The 15,287-nt window shown below is 55.9% G+C and overlaps 1 protein-coding gene across 1 annotated transcript in view; it reads left to right on the top strand.

Moving 5' to 3' along the window:
* Positions 1-15,287, top strand: part of GRIK3 (glutamate receptor, ionotropic, kainate 3) — a 186,925-nt gene that overhangs the window by 115,533 nt on the left and 56,105 nt on the right. The window contains exons 3-4 of the mRNA XM_004678805.2: positions 7,525-7,782; positions 13,588-13,769. Of these exons, the coding sequence (XP_004678862.1) occupies positions 7,525-7,782; positions 13,588-13,769 (440 nt within the window). The remainder of the gene's footprint in view (positions 1-7,524; positions 7,783-13,587; positions 13,770-15,287) is intronic.

The raw sequence follows: 15,287 nt of genomic DNA, 5'->3' as shown, positions 1-15,287 counted from the left end.
CTCAGCCCTCGGCCCCCGCTCTGGCCAACACCGTGCAGTCAGGTCTCTACCCCTTCCTGGGAGCTCCTGCTGGCACCTTCTCCCCAGCCTCAACATCTACAATATGACTGACCTCAACCTCTGCTGTTCAGTGAGGTAGGACGCAGAGCAAATCCCTGGAATCACAATGCCAGGGTCCACATTGCTGGGGTGGTGCTGGCTCTGCTGTCCATTTTTCCTAAAAGTTACTAAAATGGGACAGTGACTCCATAGCGGGCCCCTGCCATACAGTGTAGGGGCTTTCCCAGTGGGCAGCAAGCCCAGCTGGAGTGCCAGCACCTTCGGAGGCGCGTACCCAACAGGACTCACCGTCCACACCCAGGAGTGGACTGAGCAGCCCCAGCAGAAACGTCCAGCTCTGGGATTCAGCCTTGGACCCCACGTGGCTGAACCTGCAGCCCCTCCCTGCCCTACACCAGGCGCAATCACCTGTTTGCCCAAAACCCTGGGTGGTGTAGCCCACCCTCCTGTCCCCAGATCAGAACGAGAGTCTGTCCAGTCTTGTCCCAGTGTGACCCTCCTGACCCACTCCAGCTGTCACTCCCTCAGCACCACCTCAGGGTGCCATGCTTCCCCCCACTCCAGGCCTCCCACCACTGCTTCTTCTGCTTACATGTAGTTCCTGCTCCCCACCCCATTTGTGTCCCCCTTTTGTCTTGCTGACTCAGCCTTCTCCTCTCAAACTTTGAGTCCTCAAGGAGCTGTCCCAGGGATCCCAGATCAGATCAGATCTCCTGCTGCCAATTTATTACACTGTGGACTCTTCATTCACAGCCTTGACCGTTGTGTGGTGTGTGTGTTGCATGCACATGGGCATGTGTGTGTGATCACTGCGTGTGTGTGACCACTGTGCGTGTCATCATTGTGTGTGTGTGATCACCGCATGTGTGTGTGATCACTGCATTTGTGTGATCATTGTGCGTGTGTGTGACCACTGTGTGTGTCGTCACTGTGTGTGTGTGTGTGATCACTGTGTGTGTGATCACTGCATGTGTGTGTGATCACTACATGTGTGTGATCACTGTGTATGTGATCACTGTGTGTGTGATCACTGCATGTGTGTGACCATTGCACGTGTGTGATCACTGTGTGTGACCACTGCATGTGTGTGTGATCATTGTGTGTGTGTGATCACTGTGTGTGTGTGATCATTGTGTGTATGTCATCACTCCATGTGTGTAACCATTGTATGTGTGTGTGATCACTGTGTGTGGCTACTGCGTGTGTGATCACTGTGTGTGTGTGACCATGGCACATGTGTGTGATCACTGCACATGTGTGATCACTGCGTGTGTGTGATCACCGCCCCCTCTTCCACCACCTCGCGCATCCCTTTGCCTCTCCCCTGCTCTGCTGTACAGCCGTCGCTGACACTACTGTCAGAAGTGGCTTTTGCCTGTTTTTGAGCTTCATATAAATGGAGCCTCCGGTACATGCTTTTGCAGATCTTGCCGTTTTCACCCTGTGATAACACTGTGATGCACCTCTGTGGTGTGGAATGTAGCAGGTATCTGCTCTGCCCTCTTGTACAGTGTTCCAATATATGCATCAAGCGGCTCAACAATTCTTCAGCGAGACAACTTCCAAAGTTGCTGCACTGAGCCGCACTCCCTCTGGCAAAGGCTGAGGGGCACTTGTTCTATTCTCTTGCTAACTCTTGGTAAAGTCTGTCTTTTTTTTAAATTTGGGTCACTTTGGTGACCTGGTGTGGGCATCTTTGTGGCTTTATTTTGTATTTTCCTGAGAAACAAGATGTGGAATAGCCTCTGATATGTTAATCATTTAAATCTCTTTCCTGGAGTAACTTTTTGAGCCTTTCAAGCAATTTTATTTATTTACTCATTTTTAAGATTGATTTATTTATGCAAACAGAACTGGGTTACAGGCGAGAGGTGCAGGGGCAGTGAGAGGATTCACCAGAGACAAAGTGGGGAGCAGAACAGGCAAATCTACTGAAATACACTGCTGAGGGGAGCAGCATGTGGGTCAGGAGAGGTCTACTGAACCACGTGGGTCACCTCCAGCAGGGGCGGGGATGGAACTCACCCTGAAGTGGCTTCAGCTAGCTTGCAGTGCTGCGTTCTAACCCGTTGCGCCACCAGGGAGGGCCTGTTAATTGTTTTTTTTTTTAAGATTTATTTATTCATACAAGTCTAGGGTACAGGCCAGAGAGGATTCCCCAGAGACAGAGTGGGGAGCAGAACAGGCAGATGGACTGAAACACACTGCAGCAGGAAGCAGTGGGCAAGACAGAAGAGGCCTGCTGTGCCATGTGGGTCAGCTCCCTGGCTGGGGATCAAACTCATGCAGCAGTGGCCAAGGATACTTTCATAGTGCTGTGCTTTAACCCCTTGTCCCACTAGGGAGGGCCACATTCAACCAATTTTAAAAATCAAGTTGCGTGTCGTTTTCTCATTGATTTGTAAAGTTGTCATATATCCTGCTAAGAGCCCTTTGTTGGAAATAGGTGTTGCCTGTGTCTGTCGCCAATGAACTTGCCTTTTCACTCTCGGTGGTATATTTGCAGAGCAACGGTCTTAATTTAAAGAAATCCAATTTATCAATATCTTTTGTCTACCCTAAGGTCATGAAGATATGCTCTAATGTTCTCTTCTAGAAGCTCTATTGTTTTATCTTTCTTAGTAAGCGCTATAATCTGTCTCAAATTGATTTTCTGTGTTGGGTGGGAGGTAAGGGTTGAGGTTTATTTTCTGCACACAATGCTGGTGAGTGTGAAAACTGGCCCAACTTCTCAGGGAAATGTTCAGAATATCTCCTAAAGCTAGATGAATATACCTGTAGGGATGTCCAAGCCGCTTTATCGACAGTAGCCAGAAGGTGGAAGTCAATTAAGTCCATCAGCAGGACGGTGGCTTCTTGTGGTAGTTATACAAGGGAATTAGGACTGGCGATCCAAAGAAAAACAAAATCTTGCCACACACAACGTCACAGGTGAGCTTCCCAGAGCTGATGTGGTGGGTAGACTAAGGTACCTCTAGGAAGGGAGCAGTGAGGAGTGGCCAGTACCTGGCAAGGGGACCTTCTAAAGTGCTGGAAATGTTCTGTATTCTGAGCCAAGTAGTCGCGACATAAGTGCAGGTATATGTAAAATGTCATGGAAGTTTGTGTTTAAAATGAATGCACTTTATCTAACTCTATCTAAAAATAAAAAATGTATCTCCTCTCTGCTGTCACTCTGATGATACCTAAGACAGCCCCCAGCTGTGGTGGGGGGCCCTGATGTCTGACCCAGGAGGCATTTCTGCTGTTGGATCATGCTCCCTATTAAGCACCCTCCAGCCCTCAGGGAGCTCCAAGTTCCTGTGATTTTCATGTTTTCTTTTGATCTTTGCTTTTAAAAATGTATTCCTGGAGAGCATCATTAGGACTCTTGCAGGGGGTGAACTTGGGCCTAATTCTAATTAACCTGATGATAATTCCTTCTCTGTAGGCGTGGGTTCCTTCCCCACTCCCTCCCCACCTGCTGGACCAGCCACCTGGGGCCCTGGGGAGACTGGCAGGCTTGGGTAAACTACCCTCCGCTGGGGGCCCAGGAAGCCTTTCCCCATTAAAAGGGGCAGCTCTGGTAGCTGTGTTTCTTTCCAGGCCTGACCAAGCGGGCCTGGAATCGACCCAGCACTCCCCAGGCGCCTCTTCCTTCACGTATTCTCTGGGCTGCTCAATTCCTTTTAAGACACAAATTGATTGGGATAATTTTTGCTATAACTACAATTGCCATGGAGAGGGGGAGGGGACTGCATTCAGGCTGTGGCTGCCTGCAAAGACTGTGAGCCACTGAGTTCCTGTAAAATGACCAGAAAATGGATTCAAAATTGAAGCCACAAATAGTGAAATTACTGCAGTGTATGTGCCAAGGGCTGCCAGAGCGAGAACTGGCTGCGGCCTTGGAAACATCTGGAGAGAAACCTGCTGCTGCTGTTGCCGGGCCCGCATCACCTGCCCTGCTTACTTGGGGCCAGGGGCAACAGAGCTGTGCCAGGCTGAAACATCCTCAGGGTGGCAGGAACCCGAGAGGGTCAGGAACGGGATGCGGAGAGCAGCCGAGAATGGCTGAAGGGCTGCACGGGCACCCTGCCCCCCACAGTGACCTGGCCCTGGGCTCTAGCGGCGTGAAGGCCAGTGTGGCCATCATCGCCACATGGCCAGCACCGCCAGTGTTCACACCAGCACACCATCCCCACCACTCCTGTCACCAGTAGCAGTGCTGGCATCAGTGTGCTCCTACACCATCTCCACCACGTCACCGTGCCCGCCATCCTCACCACCCCTGTGCGGCAGCAGGTCCTCTCACCAGTCTCGCCCATGCTGGCTCACCATCATCCTTCCCACTGGCGTTATCGCTGTCACGGCAGTGGCATCATCGCTATTGTTGCCACCTCTGCTCACACCCCTGCCAGCATCACCATGCCCCCTGCCATCACCACCACGAGATCACGGCTCCAGGCCCCCATCAGCAACCCCACGGCCTCCGCCCCCGTCCACACTGTAGCCCCTTCTCTCATCACAGCACCATCGTCATTGCTGCCATCAGCATCCCTGTTATTGACACTTCAGAGCACCCCATGGTCACCACCCACTGGCCCATCACGCCGACACTATCACCAGTCCCAATCTCAGCAGTGTGGTCACCGTGATGGCCCCTCATGCCTTACAGTGCTGTGCACACCTGCCAGGACACCTGCCATGTGGTTACCTTCATTGTCATCTTTCCAGTGTCAAAAGCACATCCTTCAAGATCCCGCTGACTGTCCTCTGCATCACCAAACATGTGTTTGGTCCCCTCTCCCTTAATTCAGTCAGACAGGATAGCCAGGTGCTGGGCCAAAGCAGGGCATGATCTAAGAGACTGGGCAGGCGGGGTTGGGTTGGCAGGAGAGTATCTGCCCACCTGCTTCAAGGGTTAGGTCAAAGAGGGAAATCCAACAGGCAGATCGCTAGAGGAGGTAGTGAGAAGTGGTGGTGGCAGTGAGAGGCGATGAGGCACACCAGTCACTTGGCTAAGTCACTAATCTAAAGGCCCCAGGGGCAAAGAACGAGCAGAGGTCAGGGGCAGCGGGGTAGGCACCAGACACATCGGTGGCCAACTGGAAGGGTCGAAACACAAGGAGGACGTAGAATATGAAGGAAGCCTACAGGCTTTGTAGGTGTCCGTTGTCTTAGACTTCAGTAAGCAGGAGAGTGACCAGGCCTGGTCAGCTGTCACTTGCTCACTGCCACTTCTCCACATCGGTATCTGCCCTCCATGGCTGCAAAGTGATTCACATGTAACCTCTGCCCCAGGCGGTTCTGCTGGTACTGGGTCAGAGAGCTTGGCGCAGAGGCTCGGCACCTCCCAGGGTAAGACTGGCAGCAGGAAGAGGGAGGAGCGGCAGGGCTGGGCAGTGGTGTGCAGGTTAAGGCACAGCTGCCTGCGGGCACAGCCGCGATGGAGAACTGCTCTTAAATCAGACACCCAGGGGTCCTGTTCTGAAGCGTGATGACCACTGGGGTTGTCCCGCACAAGGTGCTGCCCCAGGTCACTGACTCCAGGGGACAGTAGCAAAGACAAAACTATATCCCTGACTTGGCCTCCGGTCCCAGGAAGGCACCATGTGCCCTGCTGTTTGGCCTCTTCTGCACTTGGCATTGACCGGGGGAGTCATGCAGGAGATGCCCGCTGGCTCAGCCATGCTTTTTCTTGCATGTGGCTGTCCCGTCTCAAATTCCAGCGGTTCCAGCACACTTCCCCCCAAGGTGCTGGTCCTTGGCCTGGCCAGTGGCAGTCTCTGGGCTCTTGGGGGAAGCATGAGTTTCAGGAAAAGTAGCTTTCTTATATGATATCGCCTTTTCTCTGGAGACTGTGAGGGAAGAGGGTGGACGTGAGTAGAAAGACAAAGTATTCTGAGGACCAGAATGGCAGGCTCAGAAGCACCCTGTGTCTTTGGCTTCACTGCCCAACCCTCAGCCCCGGCAAGAGGCTGTGCTTTGAAGGTGCTCCCTTCAACCTCTTCTGGCCAGTAACTCTCTGAGGACAGGGGCGAGTGCAACCAAAAGGTCTTGCCTACCGGGACCTTGTGCCCTGTCTAGATTTTGCCCTGAATTTCCTGGCCTGTTGGCCTTGCCCACCAGGCTGGCCCACCTCTTCCCAGGGCTGTTCTCTGGAGGGAGAGCCAAACTGCCATGGTTACACTCCCAGGACTTATCTGAGGGGGAACGGGGTGGACGGAGCTCAGACGTGAGAGCTCGTGGCCCATTAGGGTTCGGGGGAAGCCAGCCTTCAAAGAGGAGGAGGTAGAGGGCGCCAGGTCAGTGCATATGGGAAGTTCCCATTCCCACCTGGCTTTCTAGGTTGTTATGAAGGTTTGTTTGCTAAGGAAAGAGCAAGTATGTTGCCTCCCCATACACAGAGATGAAGAGACTTGAAGGGGGGATAGGAAGAGTTACGTGGCTCTCTGAGTGAAGAGCACCCCAGCCAGGAGGAAGAGCCAGTGCAAAGACCCTGAGGCAGGGAGTTGGGGAATGCCTGCCATGTTTGAGGAAGACCATGGCACTTGCGTACCTTGAGGAAGGGCAGGAGGGGTGGGAGATGAAGTCAGAAACGTATGATTCTGCCTGGGAGGTGGGGAGGAGAACAGGGCTCATCGGGCACTGTAAGGGGCTTTGGGTTCCACTGGCATGAGTCAGGAGCACTCAGAGCAATATGATGCCCCCACCTTACGCTGTGAAAGGCTCACCCCAGCTGCGGAGTGCAGAATAGATGGTCCGGAGGATTTCTGAGGAAGCTGGAACCAGGGTAGGAGATTTCTATAATCATCAAAAAATCATCAACTGGAAGATGATTATTGTGGCTTGGACCAGGCTAGAAGAGGCAAGAAGCAGGCAGGTCCTGATAGCTTTCAAAGGTGAAGCCACTGCAGTTGCTGATGGACTGGGGTGTAGGAGAGAACCAGAGGACCCAAGACAAAACCAGGGTTTGGCCTGAGGCACAGGACCGTGGAGCTGCGTCTTGCAGACAGGGAGGCTGAGGAGAGAGTTTACAGCACCGACAGGTTAGTGCTGAGACGCCCTCGGACACATGGGCAGCAGTGTGGAGTGGAGGTGAGAGGTACCCGCTGGATTTCAGGGACAGGCCAGAGCGGGGGCTCAGGTGTCACCAGCCAGCAGGTGCCTGGCTCCTGTTTGTCTCACGTCCCCACCCAGAGCAGGGACGGGCTGAGCTGCGCCTCTCGCCGCGGTGCCATCAGCATCTGCATCGTGGGTGCTGAGCTGTGGGCCGTGCACACGGGGGGCCCTGGGCCTCTGTGATCCCATGAGGCGGGGCTTTTCCAGCCCATCCCCAGATAAGGAAACAGATTCCCAGAGCTTGGCGGCAGTCACCTCTTAGAGGGCTCTGGTTCCGTTTTCCCCAGTTTATGGAGTCATTGCCACCAGGGTGCCCTCACCATCAGCCCCACTGACCCTGTGCCGTCTGCCCTCCTCCCGCAGCCTGTGACCAGCTGGCGCTGGGCGTAGTGGCCATCTTCGGGCCGTCACAGGGCTCCTGCACCAATGCCGTCCAGTCCATCTGCAATGCCCTGGAGGTGCCCCACATCCAGCTGCGCTGGAAGCACCACCCCCTGGACAACAAGGACACCTTCTACGTGAACCTCTACCCTGACTACGCCTCTCTCAGCCACGCCATCCTCGACCTGGTCCAGTACCTCAAGTGGCGGTCGGCCACCGTGGTCTACGACGACAGTACAGGTGGGTGCGCAGGCCTGGCGGGGCTGGGGATGGGCTAGGGATTGGGCTCATAGCTGCTTGGCCCATGCAGCAGCCTCTGGGGAAAGGGCTGTGCATGCTCAGGGCGTGTAGGGGAAGTCGGCCAAGCTTCATCCAGCTAGCTTGCTGCTCGCCCCGAGCTCCCTCCTAGATGCAGGTGCATTCTCACGCAGCCCCAGTCTCCCTCACACCTGCCTCACCTTCACATTGCCACCTCCACCCCAGTGGCATGCTCACATGTGTACTCAGCACCTACCAGGGCACCTGTACTCCTACCTGCACCCAGAGCTGTTCAGGCACACCCACACCTAAACCCCTGGGCCTATACCTGCATAACCACACCCACACCTGCCCCCTGACCACCTATGCCTATACCTGCACAGCCATGCCCACACCTGACCACCTGCAACTATACCTGCACAGCCATGCCCACACCTGACCACCTGCACCTATATCTGCATAGCCATGCCCACAACTGCCACCTGCACTTATACCTGCATAACCACACCCATACCTGACCACCTGCATCTATGTCTGTATAGCCACGCCCATACCTGCCACCTGATCACCTACACCTATACCTGCACAGCCACGCCCACAACACCTGCCCCCTGAACACCTGCACTCCCCCACTTGCACATTCCATCTGTAGCGAGCATGTCCAGTTCCATGCTGGCTCCACACTCAGACTTTGGACTCAAGCTGGCTCTACGTGTTTACAGGCTCTAAGGCTCACTAAGTAGCAGAGCTGTTTGCTCTCCTCCTCTTTCTTTCCAAAGACTCGAGTTCCAAGACGTCCCTCAGCCCAGCCTCTTAAGAGACAGTGACCATGGCAAGTCACTTAACCCATCTAGCTTGCTCTGCCAACGTGTCGAGTCAAGAGCTACCGCATCCAGCCTGAAAGAGCCCTCCAGCTCTCAGCTGCCTGCGATTCAATGTCAGCTCTTGATTACCTCCTAATGGGTAGTGGGACTCGTGGGGAGAGAATCCCTCAGAAAAGACAGCCAGAAAGTTATTTATTTATCTCAGGACTCTACAAGCTTCTCGTAGGTTTTGCTACCGCACCAGAGATCCTTGAAGGCAGGGCTTCCCCAGCCTGGCCCAGTGCTCTTTGCCTTTGAGGAGTGCTCCTGCTCAGCTCCAGGTCACCCCCACTGTTCTATAGCCTTGTAGACGTACCAGTTTGAACAGACCTCTCTGTCTATCTTTCCAGTTGTTTCTGCTTCCAGGCCAGGAACTTTCCGTTAGCGCTTAGTACAGAGTCTATGCTACGATGGTGAAGTTGAATTGAAAGTCAAGTTAAAGTAAACTATATTTCACTTGAAAGAATATGCTGAGCACTGGTGGGAGGAAAAAGAAGTGAGGATAAGGTTTCACATCTCCCTTTGAGAATTCATCATCATGGACAGGGAGCAGCAGCCCACCCAGAGAACTGTGGGCATTTCAGGTTATCTCAACTAAGAACCAAGTGCCATGTCCTTCAGTCAGAGTTAAGAGCACTTGGGGGAGAAAAACCTGGCTGAGTGTCCAGAGGAGGGAGCCAGGAGAGGGTGCTGGAGGGTAGGTGGACCGGGAGCAGAGCTGTGAGCCTCGCGGCAGAGGGGACTGAGTGAGCCGAGGAGGAGGCCTGGGGGCTGTGTTGATCGAGGACAGCCTGACTGGGAGTAGATTCAAGAACAGCAGGTGCCAAAGGAGGTTTCTTAATGGGACCATATCTTCTATCAGGGAGGAGATCGTCTCAGGACCTTCTAGAGGCCACTTTGCAGAGCTCCCTGGGCCCGGCTGCTCCCCTATGCACCGTCAGGAATGGGATTGCCTTCAGCGGCTCCCACCAAATCCAGTCATGAGACTGGCCCACTGGCACACTGCGCCCCAGACAAGCCATGGTTCTCATGCTAGCAGGGGCGTCCTGGGTACCGTACCCACAGCCACTCCGTCTGACACGCCCAGTGGCTTGGCAAGCTCAGTGGCTCCAATAACAGGCATCTGCTCAGCTCACAAGTCTGCAGACTCCATGCCTGTTCCATGGTTTTCTTGGTCTCAGTGGAGTGTTGGGCGATCTGGGTTGGCTGGGGCTAGGGTGACGGGGTGACTGGTTTCCTCCATGTGTCTTGCATCCAGGCAGGTTGTCAGAGCAGTGGCACAGGTGCAGAGGGTGCCATCCCTTCCCTCCTGTGTCACACCTATGTCACGCCTATGTCACCCCTGTTGTTCTGAGCAGGTCACATGACTGAGCCCAGTGTTGTGGGTGGTCCAAGCCCCCTACCCATGTGGAGGGCACCCACACAAGTTATATGGCAAAAGGTGTGGTGATAGGGAAGGGTAAGAAATTAGGGCTACCCTTGCAATATACCTCAGGGAAAGTGTCTTATAATGTATCCACGATTGGGCCCCTCCCTGGTGGCACAGCGGGTTAAAGCGCTGCACTAAGAAGCTTAAGCCACTTCCGCATGAGTTCGATTCCCGCCTGCCCCGGAGGTGACCACATGGCGTGGCAGACCTCTCCTGACCCGCCCGCTGCTCCCCTCAGCAGTGTACTTCGTCGATCTGCCTGTTCTGCTCCCCACTCTGTCTCTGGTGAATCCTCTCACCCTCCGCATCTCTGGCCTGTACCCCAGTTCTATATGAATAAATAAATCTTTAAAAAAAAAATGTGCCCACGATTTAGTAGGTATGACCAGGAGAAGGCCAGAGAAGGCAGCGATCGACAGAAGGACGTGACTTGAGTGCCTTCGAGGCAGGAGCAGGGCCCCTGAGCCACCCAGGAGGCGTCCCGGGGCTGAGCAGGAGGTAGGGCTCAAGGAAAGCAGAGACAAGGGTCATGATGCCCACGGGGGCAGATGTTGGCAGGTGGGACACCCCCTGTTGGGCAGGCGGCAAAACATAGGGTTGGGGTTTGTGATCGGAGGGTGACAATACTTTTCTGCACCTCTGCAGTCATGGGGTGACGGAGATGAAACGCCTCGGCTGTAAGTTTGGCCCGAGATTTTCAGAGGCCAAGTCACCCATGACGGTGCAGGAATGACTCTCTCAGGAGCCAGCGGTGTTTGCCCTGTGAGTTTTGCCTCGGGCCACCTTCCTACACAGACACAAGCCCAGTTCCCAGGAAGGGGCTTAGAGAAACCCTGGTGGAGAGGAGGGGCCCAGGTCTCAAACTCTGACCTCATCGCTACCAGGCGACCAGTGCTCGGGGCTGGGGTGGGAGGCAGCTACTGAACTTCGCAGGCCTCGGTTTCCCTGTCTGTAGAATTGCTCGGCGTGCCGGCTTGGCCAGGGGCGGTTAAGTAGGGTAATGAGTGCAGAAGTGCTTTGTAAGTGAAAAGCACGATTCCACCAACCATGATTCACTGCAGATATTTTGAGAGAGATTGATTAGGGAAGCAGCCGCGAAGGAAAGCTCATCTCGGGCAAACAAAGGAACCGGTGCTCTGTCGGGGTGGGCCGAGCCGGCCTCCTGCCTCGCCGGGAATACACTGATGGGAAGGAGGCCTGACATCTGCTGCGGAGAATGTGGGTCACTTTACACGGGGCAGTGCGCTTGGCTGGCAGGAAGGCTCCGGCGGCCTGTGCGCCACGATCCAGGCTGCCCCGTCCTCATATCCGCAAGCCCTAAGCCCACATGTCTGCTGAGGCTGTATGTGAGCCTGAAAACAGAGACCGGGAGCAAAGTGTGCACAAGTCGGGCCTTGGAGGTTACAGGTATGAGTGGGCGGCACCGTCCCGTCAAGTGAAGAACTTCTGGAATCAGCCGGGGGCGGGGAGAAGCTGTGTGTGTTTGAGTAGAGCCTGTGGGCCCTCCCTCCCTGGAGGTCAGTTGACCTGAGGTCAGATCCTCTTCCTCACCTTCAGGTCTGGTATTGAGAGTTGGGGCGCCTATGAACCCAGAGGCTCTCCCAGAGGCTGGGCCTGAGGCTTTCCAGGGGCTGGGGCTCCCGGGGCCTGCTCCCAGTGAAGTCACCACAATGCTCGATGGGGAGCGCTTGGGGAGGCTTCATCCCAGGGGGTCACTCTGTCCTTTCTAGCAGGTGGCCTTCCTGACATGCAGCCCTAGGGATGGGAGTGAGACACTGAACAGACCCAGGCACAGAGCCAGAAAGTGACTCTGGAAGCTGGGACTGTTGGAAGCCTTCTTAGATGGGCTGGGAGTGGAGGGGACTGTCCAGCTAAAGGACACTAGGACTGCTGATTGCAAACTTTAATCCAACACAAAACAGCTTAAACAAAAAGAGGGGGCAGGGGAGGGGCTGTCGGCTGCCCTGGCTGGAAAGCTCTGGAGTAGGTTCCGCTTACTTGGTGCAGAGGCACCAAGGGGCGCGATGAGGACCCGCCTACGCTCTGTCCCTTCTGTCCTGTGTACCCCTTCCCACATCTTACATGGCGAGCCCCAGACATACAGCTCCTCGCTGAAGCTAAAGGAAAAGGGTACAGGTTGCTCCAGCACAGTTTCTGGAAGTTGCTCCCTGGTGTCATGTCCGTCTCTGAGCCTGCCCCGTGCCCAGAGTGGGGCGTGTGCAGACTGGCCATGCTGTGGTGCCACGTGATGCCCCTGGAGCTGGGGGGAGACCCAGCTGCACCGCACGGATGAGCGCCAGCAGTTGCTCCACGGAAAACCAGTGCCATTGCTGGGGAGATGGGCGTGTGGGCAGTGCTGCCAGCTGCAGAACTGAGCTCTGAGGGTGGGCAGGGGCCCGGGCAAGCAGGAGGAGGCCCGCGTGGGACCCCGGCCCGGTGGGGTGGGCAGAGAACCAGCAGGGCCGCTTCAGGCTAGGCAGCAAGAAATCAGCAAGAGTAGACCTTGAAGTAAGGACAGAAATGAACTTAATTAGACCTCAGCTAGTCATTTGTCTCCGGGAAATGACATTCAGTTTTCCCTGGAAGTCCCCAGATTAAGCAGTTTTGCAGAATGCTAAGGTGGAGGATGGACTTTTCAATATGGGATGGGATGTGGGGGGTGGGGGGTGGGGAAGAAACAGCAAGTCACCCAATTATGGAAATCTGTACTGAGTGCCACCTAAGGGCCCGCCGGCCTTGCGCCCGGGGCGAGAGGACCCAGCCTGTGAGGCTGAAGAGCTTTCGGCAGGACGTGAGTGACACGAGGCCAGAGGCGGCCACAGACTGAGGGGTTGGGGGAGGGTTTGGACAGAGCAATGGAGGCTGGCCTCGAGGCAGTGGTTCATTGGTCCTGGAAGAACAGGTGAGGCTCTCGAGGCAGGTGCCCTGGGGGTGTGGGGTGAGGGGCCCTACCGCCCAGCCCCGCCCAGTCCAGCAGTCAGCCCAGCTGCCCCCACACCACCACCTGTGCCCAGAGCCTGCAGCAGGTCTCCGGCCTCACATGTTGCAGGGGAGAGGGGTGGCCTCTGGCTGAGCGTCCATACGTCTGTCCACTCACTCACCCTGGTCAAGAGAGGAGAGGGTGGCTGTGGTCAGTGGGGACTTGCTGTCCTGCCGCGCCTACACGTGAATCTCCCTGAGTGTAATGCATCTGTGTGTGCACCTTTATCTGCATTTGCACACGTGTTCCTCAGCTGAAGGCGTGCCCTGTCTGTCTAAACATGCCTGTGGGCGGGGGCCTCTGTCCATATAGCGCTAGGGACACTGCAGGTGTGGACTGCCGCTCACACATGCCTGAGCGTGCTCGTGCTGTGACCGGACTCACGCGCTGTGCCCACACGCCTGGCTCCCCGGGCCGGGTGTCTGTGCGTGCAGTCCTGTGGCCGTGGCATGTGTGCACGCGCCTGGATGCCTGCAGCCGTGGACACAGGTGTGCACATGTCCCTGTCGTCTCAGGGCTCATCCGACTGCAGGAGCTCATCATGGCCCCGTCGAGATACAACATCCGTCTGAAGATCCGCCAGCTCCCCCTCGACTCTGATGACTCGCGCCCGCTGCTCAAGGAGATGAAGCGAGGCCGAGAATTTCGCATTATCTTCGACTGCACCCACACCATGGCTGCCCAGATTCTCAAGCAGGTGAGCAGCGTGGAAGTGGGGGGCTTGGGTGGGGGGTTTGGTGGCTGCTTTCCCACCTCCCCTCGCATCATAAGGCATGATGCCCGCTCCATTTGGTCAGACCCCTTGCTCTGCCTCCTTTGGCTCATGATCTTGGCGAGAGTGGGGTCACTTTGCCTCTCTGAGCCTCGGTTTTACCAGTCATGAAATGGACGCTGGTGTTTACACTCCCAGCTGGTGTGAGAAAGGAATGAGATGGTGGATGAGCTACTGCTACGGGCCTGGCCCCCACGGGCATGGGCACGCTGGTGTCTGTGCTGCCTCTGCGTTGGCAGGAGCCAGGCACTGCTGAGAGAGACCTAAAGCCACGAGGGACAGGACACTTCAGGAAGCATCGGAGGCCCGGGCTCTTCTGGGGATTAATCCCCCTAGCCCGCAGCACTTGGCATTACTCTCCTACTGCTAGGAGGTTCATCAGGGTCTGCGCACCATCTGCTCAACAGTGCAGTGTGGTGGGGGAGGACGTTTGGTCCAGGGTGAGCCTCCACTTAGACACAGCCCATCATGGGACAGGAGCAAGAAACAAGCCGGCCCCTGAGAAACAGGCAATGCTGTTGCCCAAGGCCCCTCCAGATGCTCAGCAGCAGATTCGAGCACGTGCTTTGTGTCAAAGGCAATTGTGTGGTCCCCGAGAGCTCCCTGGTGCTTGGAGGAGGCATCCTGTGGGGCTGGGACATGCCCCAGCAAGATGCATGAGGGACCCAGGTCCAGGGAGTGCCAGGAAGGGCAGTGAGCAGGGACCAGAAGTGCTGTCAAGACCTGGGGGGCTGCCATCCCACCTTCCAGCTGGACCCTCCCACCTCCCAAGCCACCTGGCAGCCTCCATCTCCCTGAGAAGAGGCCCCACACAGGGCCCTCACAGGGTGGTGAGACGTGCCCTGGACACCTGGCCCTGCTTCCACACTTGCCAGGAGTGCACCCAAACAAGCACCTCTAGTGAGCCCCTCCTCTGCCAGGAACCCAGGAAGCACCGCCTCTTGGTCACAGGGGTCAGGGAGGCAAGGCCAGGGAGGAGTCTGCCCTCATGGCCAGCCTGCGGGGGACACCTGGGCATCCCCAGGTACTGCAGAGGGAGCACATGGCACTCAGCCTGGCTCTCCTGGCCGCCTGGGCCCCTGCTTCCGCACTGTGATGAAGACGGTGACAATCACAGCATGGGTTTCCTGAGGCCTCCTCTGTGCAGGCACTCTGGGCCTCCTCCTGGAAGAGGGGTGATTTCCACGCCCATTGTACAGGTGAAGAAACTGAGGCTCGAGGGGAGGTAATGTGTCCAGCTTCATCCGGCAGGAAGTCGGAATGTACCCCCAGGTCTGTCTGCCTTGAAAACGTCTGGAATTTATAAAAGAAGCCTCGATGCTCAGCAAAACCCCGAACTTGATAGACAAAGGAAGGCGAGGCTGCTGACTGAGGGCTCCCCGGAGTCATCGCCGAGTGGGTGTGGGCTGCGAGTCCCCATGAGACAGAGACGGGGTGACATCC

Source organism: Condylura cristata, unplaced genomic scaffold (assembly GCF_000260355.1).
Source record: "Condylura cristata isolate star-nosed mole 26May11 unplaced genomic scaffold, ConCri1.0 scaffold00008, whole genome shotgun sequence".
In the NCBI taxonomy this organism is placed as follows: domain Eukaryota; kingdom Metazoa; phylum Chordata; class Mammalia; order Eulipotyphla; family Talpidae; genus Condylura; species Condylura cristata.
This window is presented reverse-complemented; position numbering and strand designations above follow the sequence as displayed.